A 13,777-nucleotide genomic window follows, 5' to 3' on the forward strand; every position below is an offset into this window, starting at 1 on the left:
TAATGTTATATTTTCTAAAAATGATCGCGCAAATAACGAAAGATTTCTTAGTTTGAAAATAAATAATAAAAAAATAAATGAAATTGAAATTTATCAATATATTTACCTAACAATATAGAAAGAAAATTTAAAAAATAAGTTCGTTAAAAATTATTTGTGCGCTTAAAACAAAGTGCTAAAGAAATCAAACAAAAAAAAAAAAAAACACTTTTGAAACAACACTATTTTTTATCATTATTATTTCACATAAATAATAAAGTTAAATTGAATAATTACCGAATTCTGAACGAAAAAACAAAGTAAGGTTTAATTTCTTAAAAATAAAAACAAAAGAATTATGATATTCGATAATATATTCAACTGACAATATTGATAGAAAATTAAAACGAACAATGCGAGATCACGATATATGTTCTCAAAACTGATTCTGATTCTACCGCTCATCAATCAAGGCCGTTTCAATATAACGAACGATACGTACATCGTATTCCCCAGCGCGTGTTGGCACTGGACGTAAGAGATCTTTGCGTGTCTTGTATCACTATATCGTATATCGCTATATCGTTCATCTTCTTTATTCGACGGCTTAAATCAGATTTCTGATGCATCGCCTTGAACGAAAGTCGCTGTATCGGCCTGCCGATACAGGCGTTAAATCGATATGTCGCGATATATCGATTTATAGCCCAGTCCTACTCATGATATACGGGTTTTCTAAAATTTGAACATTATGTGAAAGGTATAATTCAGCCCTCTCTCATAGAATTCGTTCAAATATTTCAATGGAATCGCTTGAGAGAGATGTTTAATTTTTTCACAATAGCTTAACATTTAACATTGATTTAAATTAAAATGTAGGGGATTCTGTTTTGTTTTCTTTTTCACGTATTTTAAAGATAACATCAATGATACATTGCTAAATTATAACTTTATTTAATCATGAAAAGAGTTTATTGCTCGTTATATCAGCTAATTTCAATGATCAACGTGATCGTTGTTGCTACGTCACCAAATTAGCCTGTTTAAAGTTGTCTGAAACTAGGCGTTTATTTTGCTCATGATTACGCTTTTGAAACGTATTTCAATAAAACTAAGTAATTTGAAATCAACGGTAATTGATTCAAAAATAAAAACTAATTATATACTAAGAAGCAAAATTAATGGCACTTATTCACTTCGTGAAACCGTGTAAACTTGTCGTATTGTCTCTAATGGTGCTTCATTAATTTTGATAATACTTACTACTGGCATTGTGGTAATGGGTTCTGTTTTAATAAGTACTTAAAAAAGGTAGGAGACCAGGCACTACTGAATTGAAAGATGCCATCTGGTTGAGGCTGTAATTGGTTTTCGTGAAGACATTGAAAAAAATTTCATATAAAATTACGGCAAAAAAGTACTGGAACTATGGGTGCAGAATCCATAAAATCCGCTTTAGCAGTAAAATTTTATACCATAATTTTTACAGATACATTTCTTTAATAACAGTGTTTCACTGTTTTTACAGTAAATATTACTGTAGATAAAAATTACACCATATCAGATTTTTTGTTTCGTCAAGTTTCAAGTTGAGAAATACTGGCACCCACTTTTACCGCAATTTCATCGTGGATTTTTTACAGTGTATAAACTATTGAAAACGAATAAATTTCAATTTCTATACGAAGTTTTCAAATACCTATTTATAAATAGTATAGTAAGTAAATTAAGTAATTTTCAATTTTACAACTTCGATTTATAGATACATTTTTTATGTTTGTGTGTAGAAAACATTGCAATTAATCCAAGTATCACAAAGAAGAACGTGTTAGAACTAGACATTTCTTACAATAAGACAAAACATTAATTAAAACTAAATAGTAATTGCAAGCATTTTTTTCCAAAGTATATTTTATACAGTTGTCTAGTTTTAACACTGCACCCATGGGCTGGTTCATTCTTTAGCCAGTCAATACAAAGAAAAGTCATTTTTTTAGTTATTTATACTTTATTTGCTTCGAAATTTCAGTTACAGTATAGTAAAATTTACATTCCTAAATAAATTTCAACAAAAATATTTGTTTTTGTACAACAGGAAGGCATCCGTTGCACAGTAAGAAAAAGGAACAATAGACAAGAAACAAAACTCTTTTGTACAAAAACAATAAATTTGTACTTATTTTAAGGGTATAGTAGTGTATCTAACATGAATGCTGGAGCTTAATTCTGAAGTTTCATATTTCTCCACTTGGTTCTCGCAAAACAATGTTGGTTTCTGTGATTTGTAATATTTTTATGATATAGGAAGAGGATTTTTGACCACACCACAAAAAGTACGAAATGAAAGGTACAGGAGCAAATTTTCATAGAATCAATTAGAAGTTTTCTTGGGTTTTCTATCAATACAACAAGCTTGGATTCTTAGGTGCGAGAAAATTTAAACAAAACATTTCCAAAAACAAAAAGATGCAAAACGCATTCTGTAAATGGATAATTTAAAAATTAAGTTTTATTGCTTACGCTTCATTTTTTGTTTTTTTTTTTGTTTTCGTAAATAAAGGTGGAAGTTTTAATGGCTTTTTTATCAGTTTAATCACCAAATTATAATATCAATCTTTAATTTTGCTCTTTATTTGACAAATATGCTGCATATGACACAAAAGCTGCCATATAACCCTTCTACGGTCATACGGGCAGCTCTCGGCTGCCACTTACTGGCAAGTACCAATAAATTATGACTGCAACTGCTTAAATAAATTCGCATTTTGTCTAAAACAAAATTTGTTATGTTTTTGTTGAAAAAGGACCCAAACTCATTAATATGAGCTTCACATACATTGACGTAAGTGAAAAAACTTTCTTATTTAACTGCCATAATTGGGAAAGCTTTTTCTCTAGTTTTGTGATGATTTATACATATTTTTTCTACTTAAATCACACAATTTTTTATTTACTAGTTTTTGATAGTAATTAAACCTAGAAAAACGGTTTTTGAAATGGACTTCTGTGATCTGAGATAGCTCATTTTCTGTATTTTTCAATAATGTACATTGCATCCATCTAAAAAAAAATACAGCTACTCATGTGTTCCTCATATCTTCATAGCCTCATATATTCACCTTCAGTGTAAAATAAGAACACCAAAAAAGATATTTATATACAATTAAAGTACTAAACTATTTACAAAGAGCTGGATGGGTAGACTATATTTGAGTGTGCCCCTTGGTTCTCGTCAAGTTGTGATCGCGGTTGATAGCCAAGACGCCAAGCTGGGCGATGTAGAAACCCATTCGTGATTCTGATTGGTTTAGATTTTAGCGTTATTTGAAAATGTTCAACGGTATATGTATTTTCAGAGGTCCATTAGTTCTACGTTAGATACCGGCTAGTAAGGTTACTTTTGCTTGTGGTCAATAAGATCGAAGGTATGTGGGCAGTCAGAAAATGGGACTTTAGAAAAAAATGTCCCCGCCAGTCCAGTACCACAAACGCCATTTTTGATTCGTATTTGGCCGAATTTATGTGACGATGAAGGTACACAGATTCTATTCATGACAAATTTAGGCAGTATCTAACTGCTCTTAGAGAATTCTGCGCACCTAAATCAGAGGATATTCAAGCTTAATGAAGAGGTGAGTTGTGTTTTTTTTCCTTCTCTTTCTGTGCTTACTTCGTAAATTTTTGTTTTGATTCAAAAGGCACTTTATTGGGGTTATTAATTTTCCTTACATTGGGTTCATTGCAATTTTGTAAAGTTTCGGTCGATGTTTTGTTGAAATTTTCCAATGTTTTATTGAAATATCATTATGTTTTGGCCGCCATTCCTGTTGCCACGGTGTTCCGCGCAAACAGGAATGGCGTAAAACATAAATCGCCAAGGAGCACCCTCAAGTATTTTTACCAACTGGATTACATTTTCAAAATTGAGGCACATAAATTTTTTTATTTTTCAACTGTTCAGACTCTGGCTGATTCAGTATTTGCTGATGTTGACGATGGAGACCATATCTTGGTACACTGGAATAACTCTAAATATGCCTTCCTAAATTCAGCACTCATTGCAATATATATGATAGGATTTATGACATTTGAGAGATTGATACCAAAGCGAGCGATAAGTATAAAAGCAGGAGCGGGTTTTCCAGTCATTGTAATATATGTAATTGGTAAATAACAAATTATAAACGACACAAGAATGACCAGCATCACTTTCAGAAGCTTCATTTCTTTATCATCTAGGTGGGAGGATGTGTTTTTTCCTCTACCTTCCTCTGAAGTTGCGTTTAGCATCGCTGGGGTTGTTGAAAGATTGAACTGTTTCACGCGGTTAGAAGCATTATGGGCAACCAAAAAAATTATTGGATAGCAAATTATGAAAGCTAGAGTTGGAAATCCAAATGCTGATATGACAAATATATAATTAAATGTTTTGGCGCTGGGTCCCAGAATGGTGCATAACCCAATTTTAGGCTCATAACCATATCTTCCAAGCCCTTCAAAAAATGGAAGAAGGGACAGAGTTAAGGAATATGCCCACGTTAAGGCTATTTGAATAGCTAGGTATTTCAAACTATACAGCAATCGATAATATTTTGGGTAAACTACACAAATGAACCTATTAATGGTGATTGCTACCATTAAATTTACCGATTCTGCACTAACGAAATATTTCGCCATTGTGTTCCAACGACAAAGAGTGTTGTTTTGGTTCAACTCAGGCCTGAAGTAGGTGATTGGCGTTAAGAGACAATAAATCAAATCAGCAATGCATAGATTTACGATGAATGCTGTCGTTGGACTTCGAAGTTCTTTTGATTTTCTCAAGGCCAGAATAGATATAGAGTTTTCAAATATTCCGAGAAAGGCAATGATGATGAAAAATGCTTGTGCGATTCTCATATTTCTTTCCATATCTTGATCCACAGACTTATCTTGACCTTGGTGTGTGTCCAATGTTTTGTTCTCCAGTGAATTATTTTGAAAAAGGAACCAGGAGTTGATTTGTAGTGTGGAATTCATTTTCTTTTGAACGAATAACCTAAAATTTGTATAAATTTTGTATCAGAAATTTACAGCGAAAAATTGTGATATTAAAACATTATGTCTGAACAAAGGTTACCATAAGGGTAAAAAAAAATTTTCTTGGATTTTTTATTTCTTTTATAGTTTTTTTGCACTTTTTTTTCTTCCAAAAGCGTCAATTTTTCGTAAGAATGCAAGTTTCGATTTTTTTGAAAATAAGCACCTTTAACTATATATCAGAAAACCTTAAATCGCTTTAAATCTTATGCAGTAAGTAGAAATTTAGTATAGTGGCCCTAAGCCGTATTTGCTGCAGCAATTCGTTATTTCCTGCAGAACTTGTTCTTCGGTGAAAGTGTTATCTATAGAGCAGAGACTTACTATGTACGTTTTTGCAACTTTTTAAATATTTGTATTTTGAAGTAAATAAATTATTAAAAAGTAATATTTCTTCATTATTGAAGAAATGGATTTTAATGGAAAATGCACTTGCCAAGTTTACTATACAGTGTGTCCAAAATAAATGGAAACTATCAAATATCTCTAGAAATACACATGGGGACAAATATCTAAAATTGCACAAATGAAATATTTAAAAAAGATGAACTCAATGAGGTCGAACTTGACTGTCCAATACCACTTCCTGGATGTGAGGGTGAACGTAAAAATCTAAAGTAGAAACTCATATTTTTTATGGCATATTTTAAATTTCCAGTTAAAATAGTGTCTCAATTGAACTTGTTTTTTGGTTCATAAGTGGAGCTTGTAAAAAGACGACGATAAAGACATTTTTTTTTAAATAGCGGAATCACAAGAAATACATGTCATCTTGAAAAAGTAAAAGAAAATGCCTTGTTTGATATTTTTAAAAATATATGTGATGGCACAAAACTGGACCCTCTGCACAAAATTCTGCTCCATCACTTTGGAGCCCCACTTAGAATAAAGGAGACGAAGGAAATGGAGCGTTTCAGCACATTTGGACACCTTGCATAAAACTAGTCTGCTCAGTATGACAAGTTCTTTAATTCAAAACGCCTCCCATTTTTTTTAATTTGAGAACTATTTTTTATTATAAGTGTACAAACATCTTCATCTTGAAAAACATAAATAATTAATTCAATATTTGAACTAACAGCTAAAACTGCAAAAGATCATCGGTTCTAAAAAGGTAAGAAAGCCAAGTCCCTTTACCCTGAAATATTAAATAATAATAATAATAAACATAAATAAAGCAAAGTCTGCAGCTCTTTCTGCATTTGTGTCAGTCGAGGTGACTGAAAAAACTTTTTGTTTTAGCTATAATTTACTTAGCCAACTTATGAGCATTTAATTTTTTTGTTAGTTAACTAATGTAGAGCTAAGATCTACAACTACACTCCATGTATACATGTCTGTAGCATTTCTAACTCATGTAATTTAAAGACAAAAAAAAGTTTAGACGACGATTAAAATGTTAAGAGTTAAAAAAGAAGTTTTTTTAGAAACAGAATAAATTTTACTCCTGTTATGTATTTTATAGATATCAATATTTTTTTACCAACAAATATAATTCTATAATTTGTTAAAATAAATGCATACGTTTCTAAAACAGGAATAGAAGAATTTTGATACTATAAAGAAAAACAATTCTTTGGGGAAAATTTGGTGGTCTTTGTTACCCTGTACAGTATAATGCTAAATTAATGGTAGCAACCGGTCACGGGGGATTAAATAAAACAATTGGTATTAAAAATAGTTTGTCAGTCTCCATTCGTTCGCCACTTTTTTCATCGAAAATGCAATCCATGTAAATTATTTCCGTTTTTTTTTTAATAAATATGAAATTATTATAAATATTTTATAACGTTCTGAAATTTACTTTATTTCACGTTTGTTTCTTAAAATTATTTCTTAATTTTAAATGTGAATCATATTTTATGAAATGCTTTAAAAGGTATGCCTTACATTACTAATAACAACAGTTTCTTTAATCGTTTTAAATTTTGAATTCTAAGAAAAGTAACCACACGTTTTAAGAATTGACCACTGTTAAAAATGACCACTGACCAATTTCAAAATTTTCCAATTTTACCTTATACTGAGCAAGAAGCAACAATGAGTTTAATTATTCAGATTCAGGAAATATTATCAATACGAAGACCATTTGAGATTGTATTGAAAAAAATTTTAAAGTTAGTTAAAATTAAGATTTTTTTATTTAAGTTATAAAAAGTGCATATTGATGATGAAATTGTTAGAATTATGTAAAATAACTTTACCTTAAAAGTACAAACAGCTTTGAAATGTGTGATCCAAAGCTCCACTAAAGCAAGAAACAATATGAACAAGGAACATTGACATTGGTATGAAAGTTTACAATCAAAACACGAAATAGTGTTTCTAAAATTAGCGTGTTAAAATTATTTAGAAAATTGCTAACGTTATCCTGTCAGCTTATAAGTAACTCCGGATGACGGTATTTACTCTTGTGCAAACAAAATCCGTGAAGAATGGATTCTTTTTTTAGATTCTTGCTCATTGTGAAACAAAAAGATGACATTGAGAATTCATGTTGATGGAAAAAGCGGATATCGACCTTCTTTCAATTTGTTTTCAAATTCACACCACTCATTTAAATAAAAATCACTGTTATTATCTTTTTCAGTGATTAAAAAAAATTTTAAATTATAAATTATATAGCAATTTTGAATTTAGCTTCTATTAATAAATATCTTACTACAAAAAATTTTTATTTGAATATTGTTCTCAAACACATTGCCTAGGAATGCAAAAAAAAAGAAGAAGAAAAACTGTAAATTGTACGATATTTTTTTTGGCAGAATAAAGGTGTAGATTTTTCTTTTTTTCTCTCCAATACTTTTTATTTGTGCATGATATAGATAACGCATCATCCCGTAAAGACTTTAAATTATTGTTCGTCATCACTATATGACCTGACATTGGTTACTTTGGCATATGCAGTATTACTTAGAAGGTGTACTGCAATTGTATTTGAGTGTTGTTAAAACTTCCCCAAAGTAGCATAGACTATAGCATGCGACACATTGCAAAACTTCAAGAAAAATTATGAATATTGCAAAGATGGTGCTTTGATGAGCATGACTTTTTACCGTAAAGAGATTAAGCACTTTTTATGAAGCACTGATCATTTTTCAACTGTTCTGGTTGATTCAGTATTTGATGTGGTTGACATTACATACCGGATTTTTCTACACAGTAATAATTCTAAATATGCTTTTCTAAATTCAGCACTCATTGCAATATATATAATAGGATTAATTACATTTGATAGATTAACAGTGAAATGAGAGAAAAGTGAAAAAAGTGGCATCTCTGCTTCCCTGTCATATATTTTAACAAATGTGCTTGGAAAATAACAAATTATAAACGCCAGAACGATCACCAACATAACTTTTAGAAGTTTCGATTCCTTATCATCTAAATGATGTGATGTCTTTTTTCCTCTGAGATCACTTTCCTCTGAAGTCGCATTTAGCACTGATGGAGTTGTAGTAGAATTTGACACTTTGCTAATCTTGTTTGCTGAAATATTGGATTTTCTAGCTCCTTTGCAGTGAGGGAATTGTGATGGAGTTGCTGAAATGTTGCATTTTCGAGCTCTTTTCGAAACCTTGTGTGTTACCCAAAATATTCTTGGATAGCAAATTACAAATGCTAGTGTTGGAGACGCAAATGCAGTTATAATAAAAACATTATTGGCAATTTTTGCATTTTGTCCCAGAATAATGCAAAGTCCTATGCTAGGATCATAACCATATCTTCCCAAAACTTCAAAGAATGGAATTAGTGATAGAATTAGGGAATAAATCCAGGTAAAAGCTATCTGTAAAGCTAGATATTTTGGACTGTACACGGTGCGGTATAATATTGGATAAACTACACAGATGTACCTATTGATGGTGATTGCTACCATTAGATTAACTGATTCTACACCTGTGAAATATTTCCCCATTGTACTCCAACGACAAAAATAGTAGTTTTTGTTCCACTCATGCTTTATATAGTTCATTACCGTCAACAGGCAATAAATCAAATCAGCAACGCACAGATTCACGATAAATGCAGTTGTTGGATTTCGAAGCTCTTTCGATCTTCTTAGAGCAAGTATCGATATCAAATTTTCAAATATTCCAATAAGTGCAATTATGAGAAAAACTACTTGCGCAATTTTCATAGTTGCCTCTATATTAGCCATCTGCTGACCTTGATTCGTATCCAAAGTCTCATTAGCCAATGAGCTATTTCGGAAAAGAAAGAAGAAGTTGCCATGATGTGAAGTGCTCATTTTCTTTCAAACAACCTAAAATTTATATAAATTTCACATCAGAATATTTTTGGTTGAGTACTCTTCACATTAATTAAATATTTTAAATACGAGTACGCAAAGGCTTCTATATAATTCACATTCATTTAAAACATTAAGATTACATTGTTGTTATTTTTTTTTCTTATGCGAAACCATGTCAAGCTTTGATCGTTTTATTTTTTAAGTTCTAAATATGTAACAGAAGAATAGATGAAGCGCAGAGAAACATATTACTGAAGCTGACAATGTTAAAGATTTATAAGAAAATCATGGGAAAACCTGGGTCATGTTGGGTAAAATATTCATATATAAACCAAATATATACTTAATTGGATTCACACTGTAAGCAATTATTTTTTTAAATTTTACATTACATTTTTTTAATAAAAATGCATTTTTTATCAGGAAAAATGTTCGACGAAACAATTCTTTTCTAACATACCTTATACAATGCTCATATTTTGGTAAATTGCAAATTTTTAGTTTGAAATTATCATAATATTTTATAACGCATCAGTATTCCTAAAGCTTTAAAATGCATATTTCATTACAAATTCAATCATTAAAATAATCTTAAAATCGAAACAATTCTTTTAAACTAACTAATTTTAGTTCTCTAAAAAAGCATGCTTCATTCAATTTAAAACTAGAATAGTTTTGAAATCTACTTTCATATTCAAATTATTAAAATAAGTCCTTCTCTGTTAAATAAACTTTTTTGCATCAAATATCGGAATATTAGTTTGTAAACGAAAGTTGTATGACATTTCAAGTCTTATTGTTAAATTTGTGAGAACAAATTGAGTGTGAGATATTTAGTTTCTTAGAAAATAGTGTTTATTTGCTTTTAAAATTAAATTAGTTTCGATTCATATTTTCATAGACAAATGTTTAATTTAAATTTTGCTTAATAAACTTCTTTTATTGAAACTGTATAAAAACTGTGTGACAAACATGACTACGAGAATTTATATTTTAACAATAAGTAAGAATTTCCCAATGTGATGCTGCTTAAGGTTATTAATATATTTCTGTTCATTCCTAACATAAATTAATCTTTACGTAAGCTCTGTCTAAAAATTCATGCTCAAATAACTATGAAATTCCAGTATCTGTTAAGCCTAACAAGGTGACCACTTTACCGCTGCCTTAGTTCAATTATTATGAAATGTTATAAAAATAACGGTTATAGGTAAAGGAAATGTAATGAAAACTTGATTTCATAAAATAAAGAAGAGAAGTTTTGCGCGAGATTACAATATGCTGCGAGAATGAACTTAAAAACTGTATTCTCTTACTAAAATGTGAATTGGAATTAGAGCAGTTTAAAATGTTAAACATTCTTTGAAATTTTTAAAATCTCAAAAAAAATGGCACTCGTTCTAATAATAGTTAAAAAGTTATTGCATTGAAGTTAATCAGCACTTATAAATTTCAGTTTGAAATATATATATATTTACGATTAAATATTTGTATGAATAATTATTTTATGTAATTGTTTGCTATACTATTTTGTGTAAGTGGTTTTAGTACAAAAGTACATTTTAATACAAAATTATTGAATCAAGAATAGATTGCGTAAGTTTGCATTAGCAATTTACAATTTATTTAATTACATACATCAGTGTAACATAAAGTTATCAAAATAATTCCGAATCTTTTATTACCGCAGATTTTAATTCTATTACTCTTAATTCGTGTTGTTGCCTTATTTTTATTAACTCTTGTTTACTTCATTCTGTTACATAATAATTCCTAATAAAAATGGAAAAAATAAAATAATCTACATCGATAATTCATCGAAAATTATCATAAACTTTGACACCGTATTTACCGTATTAACCATATTTATTCTCTTACTAGTACATGCATATCAACCATATGAATACGTGTTAAAATCAACTTAGAAATGAATATCAAGATAAATGGAGAAAAAAATTTAAATCAATCCCAATTAAGTTGATAATACAAAGTATATTTCATCTTCATTAACGCTCAGAATCCTTAAAGGAAAAACATCCAAGCATTTTTATCGAATGAAAGCAAAAAAAATTAACGATTGAAAAGAATCCTGATAAATTCATTCAAAAATAATTAGAGGAAACGATACACCTATCGTCTAACTAGTAATTGAACTTTATTTCTCAGCGGGGGCGTTGAACTCTTTCGCTGGGAGAACGTTGTCATTTTGCCATGTAGGCTTGTTACGTATTCTGGTATTGCAAAAGCAAAAACTTGTAATATGTTTCGTTGTGGGATAAACTTTTATTCCAATTTACAGACCTACTTATGTTCTTAAGGACTTGCCATGTTTGGATGTTAAGATTGCTAACTTAGAACTATAACTAAAATTGAGATTTTTTATTATTAGTGCAAAATTTTGTTCTGCTTTTGTTCTGTGCTTCGCTTAAAATCACTGACAATCTTTTAAAGATTTAAAGACATTTTTTGCAAAATTAACACAATGTTTCTAAAACAGCAAACTATTTAAAATACGTTAGCTGTAGCTATAGCAACCGTTTATATGAAAATGAAANCGTCTCCAGAGTAACTGAATGACGGTTCATATGGAAATCGCAGGTAAGCGTCTCATACAACAACGCCCCCTATAGTTCGTTGCGATCGCGAATAGCAACCGTTTATATGAAAATGAAAACGATTTTGAAAGTTATTCATTCATTAATTTAATAAAAATGAAAATCTGCAAATCTAATGTTTATGTAATGGACCAGAATGATTCTACAAAAAGTTCTTCGAGAATTCTTAACTTGAGCGATATGTTATCCATTTTCTTTCTATTAGAAGAAACAGCATTTATTGATTACAGTTCAAGTTGTTCATTGAACTCTATCATATGTTTTTAAGTTCAAGGTGAGTTTTTTTTTTCTAAATAGTACTTCAAATTGATTTTACAATATGAAAAATCTTAAGGCTCTAAGGAATCTGCACTGGCATGGCATACGAATGAAAACTAACACTTTACTGAATAACACAGATTTTTCTTCAGTGTAACATTTTGAAGTTTGAATGTTCTAATTAATAATTGTCCCGACTCTGTCCAACACTATTTCTATTTTGGCTTCTCCATAACAGCAATCATATTAAATTAACTTAGACTGTTACGAAGATTTGATTAAAAATTAGTATAATTTAAAATCACATGGTGAAGGACATTAAATACTTTTAATCGCCACGAAATGGAAAAAGCTTTTCCGTGCTTATTTTTGCAATTAAATGAAATTCCGTTTTTCATTTAATTCTTTCAAAGCCTAGAGTGATATTAGTTGATTGAAATTTATTGCATAATTGGTTTGTGTAAAAATACATTATTCTTTTTAAATCCTCCTTCAAATTAATTCTGAAAGCATAAGCTTAAAGAACTGCTCTGGAGATCAAGTTTAGCGAAATCTTATGCTTGGAGAAAAAAACGCTTGGAAAAGGCATTCATAAAAAAAAGTTTTAGAAAGTTTTGCTTTTACTTCATACAATTTTGATTCTTTGATTCTATTTTACTATCAAATAGAAGATTATTAATATTCAATTAAATATTAATAAATAATGTAAGCATATAGCTATTCAATAATTGTGCAATATCTTTTTTTCTTTCCGTCGAAAAGGAAAGTTTCTGCATAGCGCTGTTTCTTTTTCTCTTTTAAAATATTATTTAAAAAAATTGAATTAACTTTTTTATTTTAAAGTTAAATATACTGTTAAGATAAATAAACTGTTTAAAGGAAGAGGACTAATTTGACCTATCTTATCCGACACTGCTAATACAATGACATCGAATTTCGTTCATTATTTTTCAATCGATATTACTTAGAAAACATTATTCTCACTTATCGTGTTTTTTTATCCCCAGCTTTTCATAATTTATCCAAAATTTTAAATACTAAATACTTAGTACACTTAAAAGATCTCCTTTAGACAGAAAAGAGATTCAACTTCTTCCTTGCTAACCAACAGAGAACCGTACAAACGTAATTTTTTTATATTTTCAATTAATACTTCAAAATATTTTTTGTTTTCTTATTCATTAAAATGTATTCTACTGTACTTAGTTTTCAAATTTTAAAATTTTGCATTATTTATTAGAAAACTTAAATATATTTATTTTAAAGCTTGCAACTTTAAAATTTGAGCTCTGAAAAAGTTTTTAACCATTTACAACTCTTATAAATATTACAAAATAAATTTTGTAATATTTTTTGTTAAAAAATACTTCTTTAACATCATTGTTCAAGAATGAAGTAGAGAGTCAATTCATTTCAACGATCTTTATGAGAAAACTTTAGTGAATTCACGATTTATGGTCAAAACTTCCAGAATATGGTAAAATTTGGCTCATTGAGAAAACCAAAATCTCGATAATTTTCCCAGAAGCGCTTTGGTAATGGTTTTGGTAAAATTTTCTATAAAATACGCTTTTATAATATGAGATAAAAT

At 29.5% G+C, this 13,777-nt stretch overlaps 2 protein-coding genes across 3 annotated transcripts in view; both read right to left on the minus strand.

Annotated features, from left to right (window-relative positions):
• Positions 1-13,777, minus strand: part of LOC107447110 (G-protein coupled receptor moody-like) — a 39,939-nt gene that overhangs the window by 5,131 nt on the left and 21,031 nt on the right. The window contains exon 2 of one of the 2 annotated variants that reach the window (XM_071179124.1): positions 7,717-9,325. The exons of the other annotated variant lie outside the window; for it this stretch is intronic. Coding sequence (XP_071035225.1) covers positions 8,150-9,310 — 1,161 coding nt within the window. The 5' untranslated portion in view covers positions 9,311-9,325 and the 3' untranslated portion in view covers positions 7,717-8,149. Of the gene's footprint in view, positions 1-7,716; positions 9,326-13,777 lie in introns of those variants that run through there. 2 annotated transcript variants of the gene reach the window in all.
• Positions 1,968-7,384, minus strand: LOC107447111 (G-protein coupled receptor moody-like). The gene is made up of 2 exons (XM_016061939.4): positions 7,263-7,384; positions 1,968-5,017 (listed from the first exon to the last, which is right to left on the minus strand). Exon 2 carries the CDS (start codon positions 4,996-4,998, stop codon positions 3,937-3,939), a length of 1,062 nt encoding a protein of 353 aa, XP_015917425.2. The 5' UTR covers positions 4,999-5,017; positions 7,263-7,384; the 3' UTR covers positions 1,968-3,936.

The sequence above is a fragment of the Parasteatoda tepidariorum genome, chromosome 1 (assembly GCF_043381705.1).
Source record: "Parasteatoda tepidariorum isolate YZ-2023 chromosome 1, CAS_Ptep_4.0, whole genome shotgun sequence".
In the NCBI taxonomy this organism is placed as follows: Eukaryota; Metazoa; Arthropoda; class Arachnida; order Araneae; family Theridiidae; genus Parasteatoda; species Parasteatoda tepidariorum.